Raw genomic sequence first — 12,945 nt, 5'->3', positions numbered from 1 at the left:
CATTAAGGACATTCATAGATTGAGAGAGATGTTAATAAAGAGTGAGAGAGTCAAAGTACATCAGAGAGAGTTTTTGATATTCCTGAAAATGTTAACACACTTTCACAGATATGGTGCATAAGAATCTAAGATATGGTACCTAGAGACCGGTTAGAAGAAGACCTAAGTTTGTCTCTTCTGATGATGTCCAAACCGCTAGAACCAGGTATGATGGTTTAACCTCTTTATCGCTAGCAGTGATACTTTAATATTAATATTATTCTAGCCATTGTAATGCTTTAGAGTAAAAGTGTGTGCTTGAACCACAGTGGTCTCGTTTGTTCTAATTTCCCATTATCTCCATGACATCCTGTGCAGTCATAGCCTGGGTCCGTCTGGAAAGGATCCCACTGACGCCTGTTTCCAAACCTGACCTTTAACGACTTCCAGGGACATAACCAACAGTGAAATTAAACTTAAATTGGTGCAATAAACTCGTCTCAGAAGTGCATCGAACACATATTTCCTGGAGTTTTGGTGATTCGGAAACGGATGTGAATGGGCTCCTTTCCAGACTGACCTGCAGAGCCAATTCAAATTTGCTAACAGGCTAGTCTGGGTTTACCCAGGCTAGTGCATTCACTGTGTATTCAGAGTGTAGCACTTTAGCTGTTGGCTGCAGCAACTTGAGCTATGTAGAACTGATTGTTTTTAGTTTTTTTTTTTTGTACCGACAGTACTCGTTGACCTCAAGAAACCGATCTATGTGAAAAATCGGCGGAATTCTCCTTTAATGGATTAGCACAGCTGAACCATAGTATAACAAACTGAGTTGATTGTGCAGGCCTACTTTTTGTTTGTCTTCTGCAGGAAAAGGGAGCGGATGAAAGTCAACAATAAAAAGTATGGTGAAAGGAAATTTCTGCTCTTTCATGGCACAGAATCAGATTCTAAGTTAATTGATTCTCTCTGCTACCAGAATTTTGACTGCAAGTGTGGTGGCAAGGGAGCAGAGTACGGAGAAGGTGAGAATCGACAACTCTCTCCCGTCCCAAAGAATCCCAAATTTGCTTGTGCAATAGCCTATTTGTAATGAAAACATTTAATGTTACTCATATGTCGACATGGATCTTCAGGGATTATCTTTTCTGCCAGTTATGACAGATGTGTAAAATACAAATACTCCACAACTGTAGGGGAGCCCAGTAGTAAATGCTTTGGATTTTTAAGTAGAATAGAGTGGGGGGAAACCCTTAAGGGATATGTGACATTACTGTGAAACAAACAGCTAATATGCAGCATTGCTATCCTAGTTTTGAGTGACAATGTCATGAGTTTACATGAGTTGTGCAAAAGGAGCGTTTTGCCCCAGCAGTGGAGTGAAAGCCCCCATCCTGTCAAAGCAATGCCCCTCATTCATTAATAGCAACACAAAGGGCAGGGGTTGGGGGGGGGGGGCGCGTTTTACCCCACTCTACCATATGTTTTTGTGGCTTTTATGCCTTTAATCAGACAGGACAGTGAAGAGAGTGACAGGTAGTGAGATGGGATGGGATTGGGCAATGACCCAGGTCGGACTTGAACCAGGGTTCACGTGTAGTAGAATCTGGTATGGACACTGTAGCCACTCAGAGCCTCTGTAGCCACTAACGCCACAGCGCGCCTTGCAGTCATTTCAAAACTTTTTCCAAAATTGATATCAAATGATTTTTCAAATGATCATATGTCTCTGTGATCATTTTTATTTCTTTCATTTTTAGTTTTCTTTAAAAATGTCTCCACTGTCAGATATTTTAATACGTTTTACTTTTTGCGATCATTCGCAGGGTGCTACTTTGCCCGGGATGCCCTCTACTCCCATTTAGACATCTGACCATGGCATGCATTCCATGTTTGTGTGCCGTGTACTCGTTGGCAGCTACACCAAGGGGCAGTCTTATCGATTATCGACAACCATTTTCGATTTTCCAGACAGCTCCACTGCATTCAAAAGCATGGAAAGTGCACCACAAATGGTAACCGTGGCCACTTTGACCTCGAATTCATCGGTATCCCCGTCTTCTGTGGTCCCAAGCACAGCTGGACGACTGCCCTCTGACAGTCTGACCACCACAGGACAAAGTGGCACATCCAGTGGCACAGTTTCCGCACAGCTCTCTAGCTCTGACACATCGGCTCCGACTGTGGGTGCTTCTAGCCCGTCTTCTGTCCAGACAACACCCACCAAGCCGTCGACAGGGTCTCTCCAGAGCTCTGCCACAAAGCTCATTCCTTATCCTCGAGCTTCCAAATCTTCCAATTTGGATCCAACCCGGGTTTTACCTGCAACAAGGAGCCAAGCAGTATCAGTGAAGCCTTGCCCACCGCCCAAGCCAGTGGGTGTCTCCCACTTTGTTACTCCAATAAAAGAAATCTTAGGTACTACCTGCACTCATTCTGCTGTGTCTGAGGAGATAAACCCCCCAGTCTCTGGGCCTGCTCCCCACAACAACTCCCGGGTTCCTTCACCCATGCCCAGACAAGTGGCGTCTTCCTCGGTTGCATCTGATACCACGGCCCAGTCTTCAGCGTCTCAAGGGGGCTCCGACGACACAACAGATCCATCCTCTCCAGAGAGACAGACCCCGAGAGTTTCTGATTTAATTAATCGCTTCAATCATGGTAAATTGTAAATGGACTGATGGATACTCAATCATATCAGTCATAATCAAAAATAAGATTCTGCTACACATATACACACACACACACACTCACACGTATGATACAATATACTATATGGTTATTTTTTGTTGATTTGAAATATTTTCTGTACAAGGCAGAAGCCAGCTTGGTGGATGGGTGGATGCACATTTTTTTGTTTTTTTTTTGTTTGTTTTGAGAACTTTAAATCCTTGTTTTGTCCACTAGGTGGCAACATAGACAACATAATGTAGAACTGCCAGATCTGATACGGCTGATACCCAGTTCTGCTCACCCCAACTGACCTACCATCTGTAATGTCCTCACTTCCGCTGTTTAGTATGATGTGATACAATTAAACCACAGTAACATACTAGTATCTGTGATGAGAGTGTGTTGGCAGTCTGGTGGTTTTGGACAAGACAATTGCATTAACATCTTCCTTACAAGGTGTGGCTGATGAACAACCAGATTGTTATTGCAAGTTTAAACAAGTTATTTTGAGTATAAAATAATAGTATGTTCACTACAACTATATGGCGGCATTAGTCTCCATGGTTAATAGTCATGCTTCGCTTATATTAAAATATAACTTTCCAATGTTGATCATACTTTCCTCTTCATCTCACTTTCTGTTGGTGTGCTAGTTAACAGTGAGGTCAACAACTGTATCTGTTGTGTAATGTGCATTTGAAATGGAATTTCCATTTTTTATAGGTTTAAAATTTCATCAAGAAGTGAGCTTTCATGTCTGTGACAGTAGATAGTGGGCCTAGACAGTGATTGTGTACATGCTGGTTTTATCACAGTAATATTGTTTCTTGTAATTTATAGTCTTGTTTAAATCTGGCTCTTAAAGCTTTTGATGCCACATTTACAAGTAACCCCTTTCCCATGACTTGTACACTGCAGATAATGGTTTCTGGGACCTATTGATGTTTGTCTATTGTGTGCTAATATTTCTTTCATGAAACAAAAATGCGGTTCATGATCTTATAAAGGCTTCAGCTGCCCCAACCCCCCCCCCCCCCCCCCCCCCCCATTGTACAGGAAGTGCCTTTGTGTAAAAATGGTCTGCTCAGTCAAAAGACACAGTTCAACTGAGGTAAATTATTGCCAACATAAAACAAGGAAATTATGGAGTTTAAGATGATTGTAACCTATGACAACGACTTCAAACTTTTTTTCAAAGAGGAAAATAATAGCACACATTATAAAGTTATAATGAATGCAAACTTCTAATTTAATTAAAGCTAGCTATATCATCCTGATGTCAGGATTTCACTAAAGGATTTGACAGAGAGGGTTAATCAAGAATTTTTTCATTTGACACATGGTGCATTAACACTTTGTTTTTTATTGTCATCAGTTGAGAGACCCCTAGAGACCCCTAAATAATTACAAAAAGGGGAGGACCTGATAAATTACTGTTTTGCACAAATACATCTCTTACTTATTATTTAAGACTACAATTCAGTCCTCACTTGAGAACACATCCCACACTCAGGGATCCTACATTTCCAAGACTTCACTGATTTAAGTCACAACTTTCTGCTGTAAAAAAATAATACAAATAAATCAGAAGAGGTTTGCTTGACCATACAGTATGTGGTAAGTGGCACTATAGTATTAGGCAACTACCTAAATAATTACATGCCTGAATTAAATATAAATAGCCTTCATAAAAATATGAAACAGCACTACTGCACTCAAAACTAAGACTGAAAAGAGTAGCCCACAACAGTGACACGAGTAACAGAGCATATTACATAATGTATTATTCACTGTGAAATGGCAAGTCAACAGGAATCATTTTCATTCTTTGCCGACAGAAAGACATCCTTCTAATCCCGCCTTATGAGTAGATTGCCTGTGTTTTTTCTAAGGGGCTTGCAAAATGCTACATTGCAAAGACAGATACAATGAAATTTGATATTTTCTGAAGCTTCAGCTCAAATGCAACTGGGTTTGAAACCTATGTTCTTGCCACTTCATTATCCACAACTGAGATTATGAAGGACATAAACACAATCGCTAACAAAAAAAAAAATGTCTTTACTTATTTGAGAGCATCAGGTGAAAGCATGTCCTGTGAAACGGTGTCCCTTGCGACCAGACGGAGATTGAAAATATCAAGCTGATCGTTTCTCCACTCCCTGTTTGATTCCCAGCACCAAGTGCAAAAACCAGTTGAACTGTACAGTCCATCCTTTATCTCGGCAGATCTCAATCTGGTCCAGGAAGTGGCGCTGGGCCTCCTCCTCCGAGCGGCCGACCGTCAGCGCCTCCCGGATGTACTCTATGTCCTCCTTGCTGGTCAGCTGGGGCATACCGGTCATCAGCATCATGGAGAAGAGAATGATCAGCAGGTTGGTGTGGTGTCTCAGAGCTGAGTAGGCTTTCACACATGTTTCCTGAGTTCAAAGAAAGAATAATCAAGTCAAGTCAAATTTTATTTCTATAGCACATTTACAGACGGCTGAGCCGCACCAAAGTGCTTCACAATAAAGTGCTAATAGAAGAGAAGAGAAGATAATCCTTATTGTCCTTGTACATGTACAATGACATTTTTGAAAGTGCTTGTCTATTTCTGTGAAAAAAAGAGTTCAATAAAATAATTTATAAAAATGTTCAGAGTTCAGAGAAAGAAAGACTCTACATCAGAAACAAGTAGATATGTGTAGAATATGAGCTACCAATCTAGCTGGAATATTACACACAGACACTTGACAAGGCAACAAAATGTTCACTCAGTTGAAAAATAAGTATAAGTATATATACTCTTTTGATCCTGTGAGGGAAATTTGGTCTCTGCATTTATCCCAATCCGTGAATTAGTGAAACACACTCAGCACACAGTGAACACACAGTGAGGTGAAGCACATACTAATCCCGACACAGTGAGCTGCCTGCTACAGCGGCGCTCGGGGAGCAGTGAGGGGTTAAGTGCCTTGCTCAAGTCCGAAGCGCTAACCAGTAGGCCACGGCTGCCCCTATACAGTCTATACAAGCATTACTAAATAATATTGTTTACAGGGAGGCTACAACGAGCACATAACTGAAGTGTTCCATTTGCATAGCGTCGGATGCAACAATTAGCTGCCACTATAGCCAATGGAACTGGCTACACCAGACGTGATAGCAGCAGCGCATACGTTCCAAAAAATTAGACCAGCCTTCTAAACCTATGTTTACGCTACTCAGAGCTTCATTGTGGATCTGGTGTAGCCCGGGTGTTAGGCCTATACATATGGTTGTTAACTTTGAGACGAATACCTGGAATTTCTGGAAATATGGACTGCTTTTCTTCCCTGTCGTCCCCATGACATAAAGGAAATCAGGAGTCAGTACAAAGGGGACCCGCTCCTTGCTGATGCCCAGGAAACTCTTGTAATTGCCCAGAATGTGACCAAAATCAATGTGGAAGAGGTTCCCTTCACAAAGAAATAAATCACTGTTAAGTATTAAAATGGTAAACAAGTAAACAAACAATGTTTTCAATGTACACCAAGGCTGAGTAAAAGGGTTTAAAATGTACCAGATTCTGTGATCATAATATTATCATTATGGCGGTCACCAATCCCGAGGACATAGGTAGCGACGCAGTAGCCTGCACAGGAGTACACAAAGCGCTCCACAGTCTGTTGAAACTGAAAACAGACATATGAGAACAGCTTAACCTTCCAAGAAATGGTTATTTGCACTACACACAACTGCCTAGTGGTAAAAGGCTAGTTGCTCTTCTGATGCAACTCAACTGACTTCTTCACCCCTGTATTTTCCACTGTCAGTAATGTCACCAGGATGTACGTTTATTTTGGACCACAAAAAAAGACAGAAAAGAGTTGCTGTGATAAATATGAGCATGTCAGCTGTATTTAGTATCAGTGAATAACCTCTCAGACAAAGAGCGTGAGCTATCAGGAAATGCGTTTGTCGGGGGTGTTTCCTTCCTGTCACATGTTTAGCGACATCCCTTAGGCCTTGCTGCATGATCCAGACAGAAGGCTACGTACCTTGTCCTCACTCACACACTTGTCCCTGAGCCACTGATTGAGGATCTCATCTTTGAAGGCCCCGGTGTTTCCCACGATACTCTGCTGTATATTGGCAATGGTTCTGGCATCCTTCACGATTTCAATCATGCCTGTTGAAAAAAATCAACAATAATGCTGAGATGCTATATAGAATTTGTCTTAGTATTCAGAAGTAGTATTTACTTAGTATTCTGATTATAATTCTAATTAGAATATATAAACTCATATTTTTTATATATAATTGAAATAAATCATACATATATTTCTGTTAGGAGGGCATACCTATTTTATTTCCAGTGGAAATGCAGCCATATGGCAATAAGCATAGATCCAGCGATTCAGCTTCCCAAATAGACTCCATTATCAACAGGATCTAAGAGTTCCAATAGTGCACATCATAGTCAGTCCTACTTTTGAATGTTACCACAGCATACACAACTGAAAGGACTAGTTTTACACACTAAGTTTAGACACAAACATATTAAACAAAATGGAGCAAACACACGTTTCTGCTGGCATTCTAAAATATTCTAGAATGCTTTTTCTAGAGTGAAACATCAAGAAACAATACTTGTAGGATGAGCATGTCTTGACGAAGGTCATCTCCATCCTTGAAAATGATTCCAATGGTGTCACTAGACAAGGTTGTGGGATCTGCACGCTTGAACTGCAGCCATAACGGTTTCTTCTTTGATGCCATAACTTTGCACTGCTCAATCTGCAAAGACATGTGGTCACAGTGAACGTGACAAAGACGTTGTTCATTATGGTGGTTAAACACATTATCTATCATAGGAACACAAGAGGGGAAGTAAACTGCCCCACACGCACAAAAAAAGCCACAAAAATGGGTAGTTGTTAAGGAGACGCAGACAACAAAAGGCTTGACTTACCACAAGACCTCCAGCTCGTAGGCCAGGGTCATAAGGCACTTTGAAGCTCTCTGGCAAACCTGACACTTGCAAACTCTCCAGTTTCTGTCGTAGCTGAAAAACAACTGTTCATCGATACCAATCAGAGATCAACTATCGCAACAAATTTATTATGATATAACAATTTTATTACTTCAAGTACTGTCGTTTAAGCTGTCAGTTCATGTCTCACCCTGTGCTGAGACATCGTATTTTTCCTGAGAGACTGCCTTGATCTCGCGGGTAACTTTCTGCAGAGCCTCTGTGATCTCCACCTGCTTCTTGAAATCCTGGAGCATGGCGTCCCCGCAGCCTCTCATGTAGGCCTCCAGAATGACCGCGTAGCGTTGCTGATAGTGCATAGACTGGGCAATTTCACTTCGCAAAAACCAGAACAGAAAATGGCCAATCCTCTTGCTCTGTGTGGAGGGAGAGGGACTTGTAGTTCAGCTCAAGATGTGTGAATGAGTAAGATAACAGAGAGATTTCACATAGCAATGGTATGCTTAACAGAGCAATGGTATGCAGTAGTATTTGCTGTAGCTGTAGCTCTGTAGCTTAAATGTTAAAATGCTTAAATGTTAATGGCTTAGTTTTTTCAATCGCTAACAAGCGCTCACCCATACTTCAGATACTTTTTCTAAACTCTTAACACTGACTCGCACCTACAAAACACAATGGGCCAAATGGATAATTTTCTTCTCAAAAACACATTTTGTTAAATATATTACTAACACATCTTTCTCTGCACACACTAACTTTACCAAAACACTGGAAATCTGACTCAAAATTAAATTATTCTGTCAAAGAATAATGTCAAACTGTCAAACACTTGTTTTCACTTCACAAGGTACATGCAGTCAATCAAAGTACACCAGGTTTCAAAATACTGGCTATTGTTGACGTTACAAAAACTGCATAGACTTTTATGTTTCAGTTTTACAGGTATTTGCATGCAAAACATGCAATCCGCCGTTTTTACACTAAATTTCTTGGTTGGGAACTGTATGTCCACATGTAATGTTTAAAGCATTCCAGTAAAAAGCAAATAATGTTTCCCTTTACTGTTTACTACAGGAGGTTCAGTAGAAATATTGTTTACAGTATGATCGAACAGAAAAAGTTTACAGTATTGCTTACAGTGAACAAAATACCCATGAAACACACAAGAGCATTCTGAACAAAAATACAACAGCAAAAAGCCCAGATAAAAACAAAACAAAACAAAAAACAAGCACAAAATCACTGTATATAATCTCTGCGATCTTCAGGGTTAGGCCACATGTTTTCATAAACATCGCATCTGATATTACAGTATCCAAGGCGATGGGATAAAACCGCTTGGTAGCTGAAGCAGAGGTTTTTATACTGTATCTAAGGTTTGGAATATTGTTTTTGCTATTGTGGGATGTTGTGTGTTAACATTCGTAAATACTGCAAAAACAATCCATCATTTTGTTGGGAGGTATAGCTTGTTTGTTAAGAAAATGTAAGCATTGTGGAAATGTGTTCACTGACTGCATATTGTGTGAAAACGACATGAAATGTGTGAATGGTATGGCCACAAATGACCGATGTTGTGCTAATTGTGTTTAGAGTTTTGAAAATGTAACAACTGGTTAGACAAACGCTTGTTAGCGACTGAAAAAAACTGTAAATGTAAATGTATACAACTATGTGCTTTACATAGCAATTATATGCTTACCCTGAGTGCCCGTTTTAATAAGAATCTTGCCAGAGCAGAGTCATGGTACGGCTCAAACTTCACTGCCTGTATGAGGGTGCAAAATATAAGATATGTACAATATTACAAGTCTACACAACGCATAGTCAATTTGAATACTGTACAAAGGTTTCACTGTTGGCCTGTATTTGGAGTCAGTGGTGACATGAAACATGCAAATCACTCCGCAACGAGGAAGTTGTGTAAAAACAAATCAGCTATGACATCGCTACCTGAACCAGCTGCAGCAGGTACCGCAAGACAACATCTTCATCCAGTGTCTCTAGTTTCCTTACAGCCATGGAGCGCACGTTTGCGTCGGAAAAGTGGCAATCCAGCAACTGCATGGCTAAGCCCACGTCTAACGAGCTCCTGTCCCACGTGGTGGTCCTCTCGAGCAGCTGATGGGTCACCATCACGGCTTCCTGTTTGCCCCATTTCACAGAGCCGAGGAATTTGGGGTACGCCCTGGGGTGCCGCATGCACTCCTGTCGGAAGTGCCACAGGAGCTCCTTGTCCTCCGGGCTCAGCGGGTGCAGCGGGTCGGTGGCGACAATCTGCTCGAACTGCTTTCGCAGGTGGTTCGGCATGTCCCTCTGCCCTCTCTCCCCCTCCAAATCCGAAGCCTCTTTGCACTCTCTGCACTTGGGCAGCGCTACTGGGTAACAGTACTTGTCCAGCAGTATGGCTATGGCCATAGAGCTGGTCTTGTCCGGGTTGGTGGCGGACGTCAGCTTGTCGGCATTGACGCTGCTGTTGTCCTCGCTTTTGTCGGGCATCTTCCACATGTGCAGGACGAACTCTCCTTGCCTCAGCAGAGAGCGGTGGTCAATCAGCAGGAGGTTCACGTAATACAGCAGACGGTTCTTGCTCTTGCTGTCGTGTCCTCCGTTGTCCTGACTGGACGACTTGGACGACTGGGTTTGGGCTTTACCACACGATACCTGCAGACTCAGTCGAGTTCCTTTTGGTAGATCTTTTATTTTGATGTTGAACTCCAGCCAAGTGTTCCACAGCACCTCCTCAGTGAAAGGCTTCGGAGTCGTCCTTTCCTGGGCCAGAAGCTGCTGCCCGTGGAATATGCTGGCCTCCACAAACACGATCAGCTCGGAATTACGGGGTAGAACAGGAATGTCAATGCCTAGCACCTTGACGCGGAATTTGCGATTGCAGTCCCACAGCGAAATTGTAAACACCTTCTCATGGTCCTTCTCATCGATGGTCAACTGCTCATGCGTACCAGCCACTCCGGTGCAATCGTCCACCTGCGACCAGTCTTCTCTGTGAACCTCGTCCAGTTCAGGGTCTGGGGGCATTTCTAGCACCAGGTGGATTTCGTCTCCATTCTTGAGGCACTGCCGTACCCAGTGGAAATCTTTGATGGCATAGCTTCCGAAAATGTACTCCTCTCGTCCACAAACTCTAAGCACGTAATCTGCCTCGCTGACATCTTCTGGAATGTTAAACAGTGCCCTCTTTTTAGCTATCTTGGTGAAGAAGGTCTGGAGTACCTGGACAGGTGTGTCATCAATTGACACCTTAATAGTCTGACTGGATGAATTCCTGTGTATCACCAGCAGGATGTTACTGTTACTAATCTTGCCGAGGAGATACTCAGGGAGTGGTTTTGTAGTTACCCAGGGATCCATTGAATAGAGTTTGGCATCTCGGTCAGACAACTCAATTTTGCGGGGAGTGAGTAACTTTCTGCGTGTGAACTCGAGTTCATCATCGTGCACGTTGCTCACATCGGTGACATCGTATCCAATCAAGTAGTTCAAGTACTTCTGATATTGAACAGACTCCTCTGACGGAAGAGGCCTCTTGGCCAGGTGAATCTTCCCGTTGTCCTTCTTCAGTGCTTTCCAATAGCGGATGCAGTCCAAGGTCTGGAACACCTGGTGTTTATCGTAAATCTCACACCAGTTTCCTTTCTTTTGGTAGAGCAAGATGCAGTGGTCTGGGGAGTATTTTTGGTAGAACTCCGGACAGAGGTGACTGGCAACAGCTCGGAGCCAAACCTGAGCTTTCACCTGTTCCACCGTGCAATTTCCGGCTACTTCTAAATGCAGAGTGTCTGGGCCTTTGCTAGTCTTGTTAGTAGTGGGGAGCACAAACTCCACAGCAATCTGGTCCATTGCAACAGCTGCGTTGGATGTAAATGCCTTCATTTTTCGTCTTCTTCTCTTGTTGTCTTCTCTATGGACTACTGGTGATTCATCATCACTAAACTGCTCTTCCATAACCAAAAGTATCTATGGAACAAAATAGTAACAAATACATTTATGTTACTTCACCATGCAAGGCCTATAGGCCTACTTAAATTAAGACGTCACCACACCTTTTAGTCAATGAACAACCACATGAATGCATGTGCATGACCACTCTGCCAATGCCTGAGGCTATAATAATAACTGACTGAATCTTGTGATTCAAGGACAGCCCCTAGCGGGTTTTCCGTCAGAGTGCAATGTTTCATAAAACAATACACAGCCACACATGTATCACAGTATCTCATATGGCTACATGACACAAAACGTAAGCCTGTAGCTGTAACTCAGCCTACAAGTTGTTGTTGAGGATTCCTGATAGTCAATAAGTTTGCTTTAGTAGGCTAAAACATGCATGAAAAGGAGGTTCTTAAAAGTAGGAAGTTTACAGTAACAGACTACGACGCTTCTGCAACTACTATTTCCGGATGAGCTCATAAAACAAAACTCAATTTGTGACAAATAGTCTCATTTAATCATTTAACGTTGATGTAATGTAATGTGTGAAGTGACACTTCGCTCAAATATGTCCACGAACATGTAAAACATCGAAGTGGTCCAAGACAAACAACAAAGAATGCTAACATTGTTGAGAACATATTACTTTGTTGGTGATCGATCAGCCTCCAAAAAACTAACGGTACGTCTGTTACTGCTTACACAAGCAGGTTCTTTTGAATAGGCTACAAAAATACTTACTGCTCAGCAAACGAAGAGACTCAGCCTCCAGCAGATGACAACCAACAAACTATTGACATTTAGACCTAAACTGTCATTTATCTAAAGGGACTTGAGAAGTTACTTTCAGCTCTTTCAGCGGCTACTCGTGTAAATGAAATGACAGTTGAGCTGTTTCCCCTCCCCTTTCAATTTCTGTTGCGCATGTTCTCCTCCCACAGAACAGGCGTACTAGAGAATGACGGGCTCTGGGCGTACTGTCTGCATGTAGCCTATATACGTAGGCTATAACTTAGATAGATGTAATAAGCAACCAAGTGTTCCAATTATGGAAAAGTATAAAATAAAGCATACATTTTTTCTGTCATGGAATAGGCTAATTAATCTAGGCTAACATGACTGTTTTAAGCTATCCGTTCTTTATTTCAATACATTAGGCCTACTGACACATTACGATGTGTTGTGTTTTGGCTCCCCCTGGTGGTATATAAAATGAAGCGAATTCAATTTATGAAATGCAAGTGCAGCAGCATACGTTCAAAAGTTCGCTTAAAAGTTGCAATTCCTCATGGGAAAAACATCATTTTTAAAAGGAAAATCACAACCTGTTGTAGCCCTATTAGTTACTGGTTTGTACTTTAGGCCTGGATAGGTAAAAAAAAATATAT

At 41.9% G+C, this 12,945-nt stretch overlaps 1 protein-coding gene and 1 long non-coding RNA gene across 2 annotated transcripts; one reads left to right on the top strand and one right to left on the bottom strand.

The window, feature by feature from the left end:
* Nucleotides 1–3,598, top strand: LOC121697349. Its single transcript, XR_006026429.1, has 3 exons — nucleotides 1–205; nucleotides 850–1,004; nucleotides 1,806–3,598. It is a non-coding gene; the product is annotated as an uncharacterized LOC121697349 (long non-coding RNA).
* Nucleotides 3,599–3,995: 397 nt separating this feature from the next.
* pik3cg (phosphatidylinositol-4,5-bisphosphate 3-kinase, catalytic subunit gamma) lies at nucleotides 3,996–12,451 on the bottom strand. The gene is made up of 11 exons (XM_042078885.1): nucleotides 12,299–12,451; nucleotides 9,563–11,584; nucleotides 9,312–9,377; nucleotides 7,800–8,025; nucleotides 7,589–7,692; nucleotides 7,267–7,413; nucleotides 6,978–7,068; nucleotides 6,675–6,805; nucleotides 6,197–6,308; nucleotides 5,935–6,092; nucleotides 3,996–5,072 (listed from the first exon to the last, which is right to left on the bottom strand). The coding sequence occupies exons 2-11, from the start codon at nucleotides 11,570–11,572 to the stop codon at nucleotides 4,791–4,793; spliced, it is 3,327 nt and encodes a 1,108-aa protein (XP_041934819.1). The 5' UTR covers nucleotides 11,573–11,584; nucleotides 12,299–12,451; the 3' UTR covers nucleotides 3,996–4,790.
* Nucleotides 12,452–12,945: the final 494 nt, after the last annotated feature.

Source organism: Alosa sapidissima, chromosome 22 (genome assembly GCF_018492685.1).
Source record: "Alosa sapidissima isolate fAloSap1 chromosome 22, fAloSap1.pri, whole genome shotgun sequence".
In the NCBI taxonomy this organism is placed as follows: domain Eukaryota; kingdom Metazoa; phylum Chordata; class Actinopteri; order Clupeiformes; family Clupeidae; genus Alosa; species Alosa sapidissima.
Note: the sequence above shows the minus strand (reverse complement) of the source record. Positions and strands in the feature narration are given on the sequence as shown.

What these genes read in the sequence shown, in the direction of transcription:
- pik3cg (XM_042078885.1), bottom strand. Translation starts at nt 11,572, where the DNA reads ATGGAAGAGCAGTTTAGTGATGATGAATCACCAGTAGTCCATAGAGAA. An exon ending in TATTAAAACGGGCACTCAGG is followed by an intron (nt 8,026 to 9,311) that starts GTAAGCATATAA and finishes CCCTCCACACAG; the next exon opens with AGCAAGAGGATTGGCCATTT. An exon ending in AAGACATGCTCATCCTACAA is followed by an intron (nt 7,069 to 7,266) that starts GTATTGTTTCTT and finishes TGGAACTCTTAG; the next exon opens with ATCCTGTTGATAATGGAGTC.